A 14728-nucleotide genomic window follows, 5' to 3' on the forward strand; every position below is an offset into this window, starting at 1 on the left:
CACTGCCATTAGTACACTTTGCCCCTAGGAGAGACTGACCCCTTAACCATGTCACTGCCATTAGTACACTTTGCCCCTAGGAGGGACTGACCCCTTAACCATGTCACTGCCATTAGTACACTTTGCCCCTAGGAGGGACTGACCCCTTAACCATGTCACTGCCATTAGTACACTTTGCCCCTAGGAGGGACTGACCCCTTAACCATGTCACTGCCATTAGTATTCTTTGTCCCTAGGAGGGACTGACCCCTTAACCATGTCACTGCCATTAGGCCACTTTACCCCTAGGAGGGACTGACCCCTTAACCATGTCACTGCCATTAGTACACTTTGCCCCTAGTAGGGGTCTATGTTCAGCACTGTTCTGCATGCAGCGGTACTGGACTGATCTGTATAAGGTTGGTAAATGTCTCACTGTTCGGCTCCCCTGACTTTTTTTCCCAAGTCCGACACTTCATTATGTTACTGAGCCCAATTGTTAAATTTCACTGATTGTGTGTCTCAGTTTGTGATCCCCAGACACCAGAGCTACCAAATACCTGCCTTTTTAAAAGAAAGCATACACTGCCTACTATCATCCCTATACTACTTTCCTGCAGCTCCGTGCAGTCCGGGCCAGTCCTGGGTGAGGCGTCCCGGAAGCGTTCTGTAGGAATGGGTGCAGGGTTCCAGCAGCCCGGATTCCCTGGCTAAATGAGCCTTCTGATTTAGGAGTAGTCTTGTGTTTTTTGTTTTTTTAGGCAGCTTATCCTAGATGGCCAGTGGGATGAGGTCCTGCAGTTTATCCAGCCCCTGGAGTGCATGGAGAAATTTGACAAGAAAAGGTACGCATCTCACACCTATATTTTAAGGTGTTTAAATAAACCCACTGCTGTGTGTGTGGGTGTGTTCATCTTCAGCCCGTGTCTCCCCACTGCTGGATGAAGCCTCACCAATGATCTCCCAGGTCCTGCGGTTACAAGTCTCTCTTCTCCACGTCTCTCTAACACATTCTCATTTCACCCTCCTAGCGCAGGTACACTGTATACTTGCGCATTTGAAAGGAACAAGACAATCTCTCAAGGGAACCTTGCTCTTAAAAAGAAAGTGTTTGACCAGTGTGTCCTGCCTGTGCTCTCGTATGCACAGGGCATTCAGAAGCTTTAGAAAACGCATAAATGCATGCTGGGTATTGCCCAAAGAGACAGGAAGAAGAATGAATGGGTTCGAGAGCAAACAAAAGTCTGCAACATCATCACACGGGGGAAGAAATGTAAATCTCGATTGGCAGGACATATCGCAAGAAGAAATGACCATCGTTGGACAAAGATAGCTGGATTCCAAGAGAGATTAAAAGATCAAGACAACGCCGAAGAGAAAGATGGGAGGATGGGATGAGACAATGTGTGGGAGCGACGTGGAGAAGAGGCTGTAACCTCAGTACCTGGGAGATCACTGGGGAGGCTTCATCCAGCAGTGGGGAGACACGGGCTGGAGAGGATGGGATGAGACAATGTGTGGGAGCGACATGGAGAAGAGAGGCTGTAACCGCAGCACCTGGGAGATCATTGGGGAGGCTTCATCCAGCAGTGGGGAGACACAGGCGGCTATTTTCTTTGTGTGTGTGTGTGTGTGTGTGTGTGTACGCACGCACGCACGCACATACATACATGTGTATATAATATATATGTATATATAATGTGTATGTGTGTATATATATATATATATATATATATATATATATATATATATATATATATATATAATGTGTGCGTGTGTGTGTGTGTGTGTGTGTGTATATATATATATATACAGCTAAACCCCGTTATAACGCGGGTCTCGGGGTCCACCCCGAGACCACCGCGTTACTAACAAGGTCGTGGGGAAAAAAAATGGCCGCCGCTTTAATGCAGATTCATCCCGTGGGACAGGAGATGGGAGCGGGCATGTCCCTCCGCTCCCCGCTTCCCCCTGTCACCGCGGGGCAGGAGATGGGAGCGGGGATGTCCCTCCGGTCCCCGCTTCCCCCTGTCACCGCGTGACAGGCCGCGGGGCAGGAGATGGGAGCGGGCATGTCCCTCCGCTCCCCGCTTCCCCCTGTCACCGCAGGATAGCCCGCGGGGAAGGAGATGGGAGCGGGGATGTCCCTCCGGTCCCCGCTTACCTCTGATCCCTCCACGTGCCCGGTGCTCCCGCTGCCTGCATGGAGGTGGTAGCGGGGGGTTTCTTCTCCCCACCGCTGTCCCTGGCGCTCCCGCTGCCTGCGCGGGAGGAGGGGGGGGAGCGGGTGGTGGTGCTGGTCGCGGCCTTTCCTCTGCTCCGACCCCACCCCCCGTCTGTGTAGAGTGAGAGAGTGTGTGTGTGTGTATGTATATATGGGAGAGAAAGTGTGTGTATGTGGGTGTGAGTGTGTGTAAGTGTCTGTGAGTGTGTGTAAGTGTCTGAGTGTGTGTGTAAGTGTCTGTGAGTGTGTGTGAGTGTCTGAGTGTGTGTGTAAGTGTGTGTAAGTGTCTGAGTGTGTGTGTAAGTGTGTGTAAGTGTGTGTAAGTGTGTGTAAGTGTGTGTAAGTGGCTGTGAGTGGCTGTGAGTGGCTGTGAGTGTGTGTGAGTGAGTGAGTGTGAGTGTGTGTGAGTGTGTCTGTGAGTGTGTCTGTGAGTGTGTCTGTGAGTGTGTGTAAGTGTGTGCAGTGTGTGTGTGCAGTGTGTCAGTGTGTGCAGTGTGAGCAATGAGCAGTGTGTGTGCAGTGTGTCAGTGTGTGCAGTGTGTGTGCAGTGTGTGTGTGTAGTGTGCAGTGTGTGTGCAGTGTGTCAGTGTGTGCAGTGTGAGCAATGAGCAGTGTGTGTGCAGTGTGGCAGTGTGAGCAATGAGCAGTGTGTCAGTGTGTGCAGTGTGAGCAATGAGCAGTGTGTGTGCAGTGTGTGTGCAGTGTGTGCAGTGTGTGTGGCAGTGTGAGCAATGAGCAGTGTGTGTGCAGTGTGCAAAAAAACCACGTTATAACCGAATCGCGGTATAACGAGGCGCGTTATAACGGGGTTTAGCTATATATATATATATATATATATATATATATATATATATATATATATTTATATATATTTATGTGTGTGTATATATGTTGTATTATATTCACACCAGGGAATTTGTGCACCCTGTTTACCTCTATAGTAAAGGTAAGTATGATACTGGCTTTAGCCAGATTTTAATTGCACTACTCACATAAGCTCATGCTTTATTTAACCCCTTCAGGGCTTTAACACTTTTTTCACCAGTCCATGGGACAATTATTACATGTATATACAGTATAGTGTAGGTACCTGCATTAAACGGGTTGCCTTGATGTGGCATGCAGGCTTACAAATGCTTTGGCCAAAGGATTTAACAAAATACCCTTTTTCATGAGAATATTATTTTATCTTAGCCTTATTGGTAGGAGCCAACCAATCGTTCTTTTTGTTTTTCTTTTTGTTCTTTTTATATATATATATATATATATATATATATATATATATATATATATATATATATATATATATATATATATATGCAAATATAACTGTATGCTCATCTGCATGTCTTAGGCAGGTCTGCAACCCCGCCTTTCCCCATCATCACCCAGCATACAGCACTTCCACTGCAGCAAGGGATTCTGGGAAATGACATGCAAATGAGCACACTGTGTCACTTTTTGCCTCAATAACCATTTTTAACATGGTTCCCTATAGGCTTAAGCTTGCTGCATGGTCACAGCTTTGAGCACAGCCAGGGTTAATGTGCATACCCAGAAAACCACCCACAGACAGCCGTTTCGACCTTGATGGGTCTCATCAGTGTGGGGTTGATTTTACTGGGAATGCAAGAGAGGCTATGGGATAGGCTAAACCATAATACTGAGTTAAGTTATGGTGAGTAAAAAAAGTGACAAAAACCCTCCACAGGAAAGCAAATATGCAAATATAACTGTATGCTCATCTGCATGTCTTAGGCAGGTCTGCAACCCCGCCTTTCCCCATTATCACCCAGCATACAGCACTTCCACTGCAGCAAGGGATTCTGGGAAATGACATGCAAATGAGCACACAGTGCCACTTTTTGCTTCAAAAACCATTTTTAACATGGTTCCCTATAGGCTTAAGCTTGCTGCATGGTCACAGCTTAGAGCACAGCCAGGGTTAAGGTGCATACCCAGAAAACCACCCACAGACAGCTGTTTCGACCTTAATGGGTCTCATCAGTGTTGGGTTGATTTTAACTGGGTATGCTGCAGTGGAAGTGCTGTATGCTGGGTGATAATGGGGAAAGGCGGGGTTGCAGACCTGCCTAAGACATGCAGATGAGCATACAGTTGTATTTGCATATTTGCTTTCCTGTGGAGGGTTTTTGTCACTTTTTTTACTCACCATAACTTAACTCAGTATTATGGTGTATATATATATATATATATATATATATATATATATATATATATATATATATATATATGTGTATATATATATATATATATATGTATATATATATATATATATGTATATATATATATATGTATATAATTTGCGCACGCACATGCAGTCCGCTTGGACAAACGATTTTGTAAATAGTATTGTCGTATTCTTATAAATTTGATGAGCTGACATTAATTTAACATATGGCTTCCCTGAGAGAGAATGGCGACCATCTTATCCAATCCCAAGCGAAATGCAAAATATCCCAGCAGTGTCCCAGCATAAAAAGAAAGTTCTTCCGGAATGGGCACAATGGTAAAAGTATTAAGTAAGAGTATTATAAGCTGCACTTTTTTTCCAGCTAGGCAGATTGAATCTTTTTTGGCTGGTTGTAATGAGGTCAGTGGTAGGAAAGCAGCAGGCACTCATGAAGTTGAAGAAAAATACATATTCCTCCTATGCGTTTCCTGGCCCGGAGCGAAATGCGTAGGAGGAATCTGTATATTCAATAAACTGTGTTCTGTTTCCTTGTCCTCGGCCTGCACAAATGCTTTGATCTGCACCATCTGTGTGCTGTGTTTTCTTTCTTGCAGGTTCCGTTATATTGTGCTGAAGCAGAAGTTCTTGGAAGCTCTGTGTGTGAACAACGCCATGTCGGCAGAAGAGGAGCCGCAACACGTAAGATTTCAATTCTGTTCTGCGCGCGACTGTGTAGTATTTTCACCAAGCGCTCCCCAGAAGATTGGTTATCCCATTTATTCATCACTTGGAGGTCAGCACTTTCTTATTGTGAATTCCAAAGGGGTTTAACGGGGCAGGGTCCCCGACTCTGTCTGTCTCTCCGGCCGCGGATGCTCGACTCTGCCCCTCTCTCTTCGGCTGCAGGTCCTCGACTCTGCCCCCTTCTCTGGCCGCGGATCCTCGACTCTGCCTCTGTCTCTCTCGCCCTCTCTCTCTCGCCCTCTCTCTCTCTCGCCCTCTCTCTCTCTCGCCCTCTCTCTCTCTCGTCCCCTCTCTCTCGTCCCCTCTCTCTCGCCCTCTCTCTCTTGCCCTCTCTCGCCCTCTCTCTCGTCCTCTCTCTCGCCCTCTCTCTGTCGCCCTCTCTCTCTCTCTGTCGCCCTCTCTCTCTCTCTGTCGCCCTCTCTCTCTCTCTGTCGCCCTCTCTCTCTCTCTGTTGCCCTCTCTCTCTCTCTCTGTCGCCCTCTCTCTCTCTCTTTGTCGCCCTCTCTCTCTCTCTCTCTTTGTCGCCCTCTCTCTCTCTCGTTGAGTCCCCCGACTCTGTCGCCCTCTCTCTGACCGCGAGTCCCTGACTTTCTGCCCCTTCTCTCTCTGGCCATGGGTCCCTTAATGCCTCTCTTTAATACTCCTGCATGAGTGACACAGAGTCCCATAGGGATCTTCAGCGGTGTAGGGGTCACCTTAGGGTTTACAGAGTAGCAGATGCTGGCCATAGCAGGGTCAGGAAAAAAAGGATCCAGCGCTCCACGGATTTCTAAATAAAGTAAATTTATTGTGCCACACAACGTTTCGACCAATAGTCACTTGTCACTTGAGAAAGACCTATTGGTCGAAACGTTGTGTGGCACAATAAATTTACTTTATTTAGAAATCCGCTGAGCGCTGGATCCCTTTTTTCCTGAGTGTACTTTGGATTTTTCTGGCAGGTACTTCCTTGAACCAGCAGCACCGGTAAACTGTATGATTTATCTTATTTGTGGAGTGCAGCCTTAACCCCTTTTACATGGCCATAGCAGGGTCAGCAGCTATAAATGGCAGTGGGCGCCATCATAATGTGTCCTGACCAAATATTGTCCATGCATTTATCTCCCTTTATTCCAGCTGGAGTTCACCATGCAGGAAGCCGTAAAGTGCCTCCACACGCTGGAAGAATACTGCTCTTCCAAGGACGACTACAGCAAGCTGTGCCTGCTGCTCACCCTCCCCCGGCTCACTAACCACGCCGAGTTCAAGGACTGGAACCCCAGCACGGCCCGCGTGCACTGCTTCGAGGAGGCCTGCGCCATGGTGGCGGAGTTCATCCCCGCCGACCGCAAGCTGAGCGAGGCCGGCTTCAAGGCCAGCAGCAGCCGTCTCTTCCAGCTGGTCATGAAGGGTCTTCTGTACGAGTGCTGCGTGGAGTTCTGCCAGAGCAAGGCAACGGGCGAGGAGATCACGGAGAGCGAGGTCCTTCTGGGGATAGACCTCCTCTGCGGTAACGGCTGCGACGACCTAGACCTGAGTCTCCTCTCGTGGCTCCAGAATCTCCCCCCTAGCGTCTTCTCGTGCGCCTTCGAGCAGAAGACCCTGAACATCCACGTGGACAAGCTCATGAAGCCGAGCAAGGCAGCCTACGCGGACCTCCTCACCCCGCTTATCAGCAAGCTCTCTCCGTACCCCTCCTCGCCCATGAGGCGGCCCCAGTCCGCCGACGCCTACATGTCGCGCTCTCTCAACCCGGCACTGGACGGGCTGACGAGCGGGCTGAGCGGCCACGAGAAGAGGGGGGGGGACGCCGGGAGCAAGACCTCCTCCATGTCCCACTCCTTCGCCAATTTCCACTACCCCGGGGTGCAGAACCTGAGCCGCAGCCTGATGCTGGACAGCTCCGATTGCCACAGCATTTACGAAGAGTCTTCGGAGAGGTGCGTTCTCAGACCTGCGTAAGGTGCTTTCCCATTTAGCGGTACCGTTGAAAGCCTTCAGGGGAACCCAGAGGAACTGTGCTTCAGCGCCATTTTTTAAGATCCCAGCCCTTTTTCTCTTTTATATATAACATTGGATTGAAGCAGGGGGTCTCCGGAGCTGAAACCCGTTAATTGTAGCTCTGGGGACCCCCTGCTTCTGGACACACGCAGACCTCCTTAGCGGGAGCCAGTAGCCGCTCCGGCTGGGTAGCAGGGTTCACGTAATGGTGGATTTTCAAAGCTTCCACGCCCCGTGGGCCAATAGGAAGCCATGATTTCATCCCATGCGTCCTCCTATTGACCATAGTTACATAGTTACATAGTTACATAGTAGATGAGGTTGAAAAAAGACATACGTCCATCAAGTTCAACCTATGCTAAATGTAGGCAACAGATACTTTATCTTATATCCATACTTGGTCTTCGACAGCCACTGATTGAGCCCCCTGTGCTGAAGCAGGGATATCCTTAACACCTGACCTGTTGGTGACCCTTAAGGACTGGAGTTGGCCACCTCTGTATTATATTATCCTTTTATTTCCCTCTTGTCCCGTTAGGAGTGATACTCCCCAGGATAGAGAGAAACTGAACAGCAGTGAGACCCTGTGCCAGGGCCTAAGCCCTGAAAACGACACGGAGAACGCCCCCCCGCCGGACGAGGGACCGGGCAAAGCGGAAAGGAATGAGGTAATTTTGTCTATTCCTTCTGATACTACGTCAACATGGCCGGGCAGAACACACAGGATCCAGCGTCCCTCCATGACCATGCGTGACAATGGCCACTGCCAGCTGGAGGTACGACACGATTAGCTGATGGAAAACTATTGTGGAGGGGTGGGGACCTGGACCTGTTGTGGAGGGGTGGGGACCTGGACCTGTTGTGGAGGGGTGGGGACCTGGACCTGTTGTGGAGGGGTGGGGACCTGGACCTGTTGTGGAGGGGTGGGGACCTGGACCTGTTGTGGAGGGGTGGGGACCTGGACCTGTTGTGGAGGGGTGGGGATCTGGACCTGTTGTGGAGGGGTGGGGACCTGGACCTGTTGTGGAGGGGTGGGGACCTGGACCTATTGTGGAGGGGTGGGGACCTGGACCTTTTGTGGAGGGGTGGGGACCTGGACCTGTTGTGGAGGGGTGGGGACCTGGACCTGTTGTGGAGGGGTGGGGACCTGGACCTGTTGTGGAGGGGTGGGGACCTGGACCTGTTGTGGAGGGGTGGGGACCTGGACCTGTTGTGGAGGGGTGGGGATCTGGACCTGTTGTGGAGGGGTGGGGACCTGGACCTGTTGTGGAGGGGTGGGGATCTGGACCTGTTGTGGAGGGGTGGGGACCTGGACCTGTTGTGGAGGGGTGGGGACCTGGACCTGTTGTGGAGGGGTTGGGACCTGGACCTGTTGTGGAGGGGTGGGGACCTGGACCTGTTGTGGAGGGGTGGGGACCTGGACCTGTTGTGGAGGGGTGGGGACCTGGACCTGTTGTGGAGGGGTGGGGACCTGGACCTGTTGTGGAGGGGTGGGGACCTGGACCTGTTGTGGAGGGGTGGGGACCTGGACCTGTTGTGGAGGGGTGGGGATCTGGACCTGTTGTGGAGAGGTGGGGACCTGGACCTGTTGTGGAGAGGTGGGGACCTGGACCTGTTGTGGAGGGGTGGGGACCTGTTGTGGAGGGGTGGGGACCTGTTGTGGAGGGGTGGGGAACTGGACCTATCTGGAACAAGGTTTTTATTTGGTGGGGGGGGGGCCTTACGTTTGTCAGGCCGCTATTCTGCCTGCAGTGGTCTCTGGTGGGATACTTATTCACATTCCTCGTCGGGCCGCCCTGTCCCTACACGGTTCTCCCTTACAGACAGCCGTGGTGTCACACACACACCGGCGCATAGAGGGCGGTCAAGAGGTGGCTTTTCTGTGCCTGCGCGATATCCTCAATCCAATTCCAGTTCATTTTGTTTAATGTAGGATTGAAGCAGGGGGCGCCGGTTGCTGCTGAGCTAGCAGGGTTCACGTAATGGCCGCTTTTTAAAGCACCCGCAGGCCAATAGGAAGCAGTGATGTCATCCGGTGCGACTTCCTATTGGCCCGTGTGACCGGGAGCTTTACACTTTAATCCCCAGCTAGCCCAGCCAGTGCGGCACCCGGCGCCCGCTACGGAGGGAAGTATCTCTAGAAGCAGGGGCTTCCCGGAGCTGAAATGAATGGGGTACAGAGCCGGAGACCCCTGCTTCAATTTTATGCAGAAAAACATTGCCTGCTTGGATTGCTCCTTTAAACATGAGCGCGATGCAGAGGCGTCTCCGTTTCAGGCAGCTCCCGCCTACTGGAGAACTTGTCATTGGCTGATTTGATTGCCCGGGGGCTTGGGGTGTGTGCTGGGGGACGACGGAGCTGAGCTGCGTGTCCGGGGGGGGGGGGGGGGGATGCCGAGGTGCATGTCTGGGGGAGGGAGGAAGAGAGATGCTGAGGTCTGTATCCGGGGGGAGGGGCGGGACGCTGAGGTGCGTGTCCCGGGGGGAGAGGAGTGGGAGATGCTGAGATGCGTGTTCGCGTGGGGGGTTGGGGGGGTGTAGTGCGTGTCCAGGGGTGTGATGGGAAGCTGTTGTGCGTGTCTGGGGAGGGGGGGGGGTGCCAGAGACGCTGAGGTACGTGTACGGGGGGTGATGGGACGCTGAAGTGCGTATCCGGGGAGTAGGGTGACGTGCGTGTCTGGGGGGGTGATGGAATGCTGAAGTGCGTGTCTGGGGGGTGTGGGGTTAAGTGCGTGTCCGGGGGGGTGATGGAGCACTGTAGTGCGTGCCGGGGGGGAGGGGCGCGAGAGACGCTGAGGTACGTGTCCAGGGGAGAGGGGGGTATGGGACGAGACGCGACGCTGAAGTGTGTGTCCGGGGTGGGGAGAGTGGTGTTGAGGTGCCTGTCCGGGGGGTGACGGGACATTGAAGTGCGTGTCATAGGGTGGGGGGGGAGGGGAGGCTGAGGTGCGTGTCCGGGGGTGGGAAAAGAAACGCTGAGTCCTGTGTCCAGGGGGTGGGGGGGGGCGCTGAAGTACGTGTCCGGGGGGAGAGAGGCACTGAGGTGCTTGTCCGTGGGGGGGGGGAGATGGGGAGGGGGGCGGACGCTGAGGTGCGTGTCCTGGGGAGTGGGAGGGAGAGATGCTGAGGTGCGTGTCCGGGGGGAGAGAGGCACTGAGGTGCGTGTCCGGGGGGGACAACGACGACGACACCACTGAGGTGCGTGTCCGGGGGGGGGTGGAAGAAGAGAGACGCTCTGGTACGTGTCTGGGGCGAGAGAGGCACTGAGGTGCGTGTCCAGGGGGGGGAGGGTGGAACGCTGAGGTGCGTGTCCGGGGGGGGAACGCTGAGGTGCGTGTCTGGGGGGGGGGGGGGGAACGCTGAGGTGCGTGTCCGGGGGTGGCACTGAGCTGTCCCTTTGATATCCCGCAGCTTCGGGATTCCACGGAGCAGTTTGAGGAATATTACCGGCAGAAGATGCGTTACCAGCAGCACCTGGAGCAGAAGGAGCAGCAGCGACAGCTCTACCAACAAATGCTCCTCGAAGGCGGCGTTAACCAGGCGGAGGAGGCGGAGCAGCCACAGAATCTCACAGAGCAATTCCTGAGCAGGTACCGCTCGCTGCTCCTTCCCCGCTCCTCGCCGCTTCCCCGCTCCTCGCCACTGCCCCGCTCCTCACCGCTGCCCCGCTCCTCGCCGCTTCCCCGCTCCTCGCCGCTTCCCCGCTCCTCGCCGCTTCCCCGCTCCTCGCCGCTTCCCCGCTCCTCGCCGCTCCCCCGCTCCTCGCCGCTGCTCCTCGCCGCTGCCCCGCTCCTCGCCGCTCCCCCGCTCCTCGCCGCTGCCCCGCTCCTCGCCGCTGCCCCGCTCCTCGCCGCTGCCCCGCTCCTCGCCGCTTCCCCGCTCCTCGCCGCTGCCCCGCTCCTCGCCGCTGCCCCGCTCCTCGCCGCTGCCCCGCTCCTCGCCGCTGCCCCGCTCCTCGCCGCTGCCCCGCTCCTCGCCCTGCCCCGCTCCTCGCCGCTGCCCCGCTCCTCGCCGCTGCCCCGCTCCTCGCCGCTGCCCCGCTCCTCGCCGCTGCCCCGCTCCTCGCCCTGCCCCCGCTCCTCGCCCTGCCCCCGCTCCTCGCCCTGCCCCGCTCCTCGCCGCTGCCCCGCTCCTCGCCCTGCCCCCGCTCCTCGCCCTGCCCCCGCTCCTCGCCCTGCCCCGCTCCTCGCCCTGCCCCGCTCCTCGCCGCTGCCCCGCTCCTCGCCGCTGCCCCGCTCCTCGCCCTGCCCCCGCTCCTCGCCGCTGCCTCGCTCCTCGCCCTGCCCCGCTCCTCGCCCTGCCCCGCTCCTCGCCGCTGCCCCGCTCCTCGCCGCTGCCCCGCTCCTCGCCGCTCCCCACCGGTGGGCAATGTATTATTTCACCTCGAGCTTTGTCCCAATCACTGAAAAAGAAAAAAAAAATGTAATCGTTTTGTCTTATTCCTAATTAACAAGCAAAAAAACCTAAATGAAGAAGGCTTTGACTTTGACATTATTAGACTTCAAGGAATCTTGTCGGAGGAGGTGGTGTTTTCAATGAGAAGTCTCTCTGAATTTAGGCGGAACACTGGTCTGTGCTGCCTGGAGAGGGAGTTTCCAGGAGGGGGGGACAGTACTGCAGGCGGTGGGGCCTTTTATAAATAACAATGCAATCTAAGACAGCTAGAGAAATAACATAGCAATGAAGTTGGTGACCATCTGTAAATGGCATGACATTGAGGTCAGTTGAAGGTCATTTATAGAGTGCATTGCCCCTTGAAAGAAGGTTATTTGCCCAATGCAGCATCGTGGTGACTGTCTCCCACCTCCGGCTATCGCCCCCTGTAGGTCTATCATGAAGCTGGGAGAGCTGAATGTGGGGGGTTTGGAGACCCCCGGAGACGACCTCATGGGCAAGAGCATGCAGCAGAACGGCACCAAAGAGGACAGCCCTCCCGCCACCAACGGCCTCTCCCCTCCGGCCTCGGGCTCTCTGCCAAGGGTCAGCCAGCCGCCCGACAGTCAGAGCATCAACACCAGCACGCCCCGGAAACGCGAAAGCGTCACGCACATCCCATTCCCGGACGAGTCGCCGGTGTACGGGATTACAACGTACGTCCTGTAGGGTCTTACCACAGCGATCTGTTGTAAAAGCCCCATATCATAGCAAGTTTCTACTTACTGTGGCCTAGCTGCTGCCGTTTCCCCAATCCCACCCTTTCTTATTAGTGTGAATAGCGGTGGCCATTTTATCCTCCCACAGAGGCTTTACCATTACTATTACCTCCAGTTTTCAACTACAGGATTTAAAGCCCCCTTTATTCCCCCGCCTGCCCCTTTTTTATTACCCGGATGGGGGAACAGGGGGTCCCCATAGATGAGCCACATACATTTCTGCTCCGAGGACCCCCTGCTCCCCGAGATAGTAGCTGGTAAAAGTAGCGCTTCCTAGTCCCCTTCTGGGGAAACAAAAAGGCCGTTTAAATCGCCTGCATCATGTGTGCCACGCCGGCGCTGCTTTTACAGGTAATATCTCGGGGGGCAGGGGGTCCCCGGAGCGGGAATAAATGCGGCTCAGTTCCTGGGGGAGCCCCTGCCCCCCCATCCTGGTAATAAAGAAGGGACTTGCAGGGAGGAGGGCTCGAAATACAGGAGTTAAAATCTGGAGATAATAGTTGCTGCAACATTGTCTCAGAGGGAGGTTAAAATTGCCGCTTTTGACCAAATAACGATATTATGGGCCGATGTCTTGCGGTGGGCGCGTTACCTTTTTATTGACGCATACCGGAGACCCGATGTGGAGTGCAGATGAGCCGCAGAAGTAGGAAGGGGTTTACATGAGATGTATTACGAAATAGCTTGAACCCTTTGGGCATTCCGAAACCGTAAAGTATTTCCGTAGGATTTCCCATTCGCTGGTGGAGACGCTGTTGCTTAATATGGGAGCCGCGTCCCGGTTTCCGTTAATCCCGCTGCTTCTGTTTGCGTTACGCACAATGTGACTGATTTATTCCTTTCGTCTCTGACACAGCACAGGAGAACATCCCCTGATAGAGGAATCTTCCGGGGCCAGGAAAGGGTCACAGGTGAGACATACCTTTTTATTTCATCCCGATACTGTCACAGCGCGACATTGCATGTCCTTAAGCCGCAATATACCCCCTTCCGGGCTCGGCCGCAGCCTTTATCCCATGTGGCGCTCTGTAACTCCTAGTAAACGGGCGCGTTTATAGTGCGAGACTGGCGCAGAGAGACGTCCTATCCAGGTTCCAGTCAAGCAAATAATCATAACTTTATAATAACTTCATAATATCTTTATAATAATAACTTTATTTTGTTCTCCCAATGGGACACACAGCGCATCACAACGACAGTATAGTGCGCAGTACGCAGTACGCAGCACATAGGAACGTTACAGGCACAGGTCCCTGCCCCGCAGAGCTTACACTCTATTTTGGTGCCTGAGGCACAGGGAGATAAAGTGACTTGCCCACGGTCACAAGGATCCGTCACCGGGAATTGAACCAGGTTTCCCCGCTGCACACTCTGTCATTGTTATCAGCCCGGGCCTTTACTCGCTGAGATGCTCCTTTAAGGACATGTCATGATAATGCGCTCCGTTGTGACAACAGTTTATTCTATATTAGAGAAATCGTGACGCCAAATACTCCGTGCTGGATCCTGACTGTAAGAGAATCCCCCGTTTTCTTGCGGGTGCCAGAAGCTTGAGCTGCGCATGTTCGGTCGTCATGAGACTGTAACTGGACCTGAGGGACGGAGGCGCTATTGTATATTCTTTGCCATGTATTACTGTTTTGGTGTATAATCTTTCCTGCCTCTAACGAGGGATAACTAACATGCTGTAATATAAAGTGACCCTGTAATATGGCGCTGTCCTATTTTAGCTTCCACCCTTAGCAGCAGTTTCCCTTCTAATAACGCGGGGCTTGCCGAATCTGCGTCCGCGCACATTACAAAGACATGTCACCGGGCGGGTTAGAAAGGGATGTGGGGTTGTGCGTAGGTTTGTTACCGCACAATGGTGTAAGTTGCCGTATGGCGCTGATGGTAGTGCTCTTTGCCGTTGCCACAGGACGGGAAGCAGAAGCCGCAGTTCAGCTGCCTGACCACGCTGGAGGACACGCAAGCCATCCGGGCCGTGGCTTTCCATCCCAGCGGCTCACTGTATGCCGTGGGCTCCAACTCAAAGACGCTGAGAGTCTGCGCCTACCCAGATGTGATCGACACGAGGTGAGGGGGGAGCCTGGTGATATCCCCTCTCTCTCCTCCCCAATTCCCCCTACCCCTCCTCCCCAAGTCCCCCCTCCTCCCCAAGTCCCCCCTCCTCCCCAAGTCCCCCCTCTCCCCACCCCCCAAGTCTCCCCACCCCCCAAGTCCCCCCTCTCCCCCCCAAGTTCCCCCTCTCCCCCTCCTCCCCAAGTCCCCCCTCTCCCCCTCCTCCCCAAGTCCCCCCTCTCCCCCTAGTCGCCAAGTCCCCCCTCTCTCCCTCCTCCCCAAGTCCCCCCTCTCTCCCTACTCCCCAAGTCCTCCCTCCTCCCCAAGTTCCCCCTCTCCCCCTCCTCCCCAAGTCCCCCCTCTCCCCCTCTCTGTGTCTCTCGCTCTCTGTGT

General features: G+C 54.1%; 1 protein-coding gene across 4 annotated transcripts in view; it reads left to right on the plus strand.

Annotated features, from left to right (window-relative positions):
* The window catches only part of WDR47 (WD repeat domain 47), a 97053-nt gene that overhangs the window by 59955 nt on the left and 22370 nt on the right, over positions 1-14728 (plus strand). For 3 of the 4 annotated variants that reach the window (XM_075617073.1, XM_075617072.1, XM_075617074.1), the window contains 8 exons: positions 741-824; positions 5012-5096; positions 6258-7060; positions 7660-7789; positions 10533-10711; positions 11948-12211; positions 13131-13185; positions 14193-14350. In XM_075617073.1, coding sequence (XP_075473188.1) covers positions 741-824; positions 5012-5096; positions 6258-7060; positions 7660-7789; positions 10533-10711; positions 11948-12211; positions 13131-13185; positions 14193-14350 — 1758 coding nt within the window. Of the gene's footprint in view, positions 1-717; positions 825-5011; positions 5097-6257; positions 7061-7659; positions 7790-10532; positions 10712-11947; positions 12212-13130; positions 13186-14192; positions 14351-14728 lie in introns of all 4 variants that reach the window. The other variant, XM_075617075.1, reaches the window with a different exon arrangement.

Source organism: Ascaphus truei, chromosome 10 (genome assembly GCF_040206685.1).
Source record: "Ascaphus truei isolate aAscTru1 chromosome 10, aAscTru1.hap1, whole genome shotgun sequence".
NCBI classification, from domain to species: domain Eukaryota; kingdom Metazoa; phylum Chordata; class Amphibia; order Anura; family Ascaphidae; genus Ascaphus; species Ascaphus truei.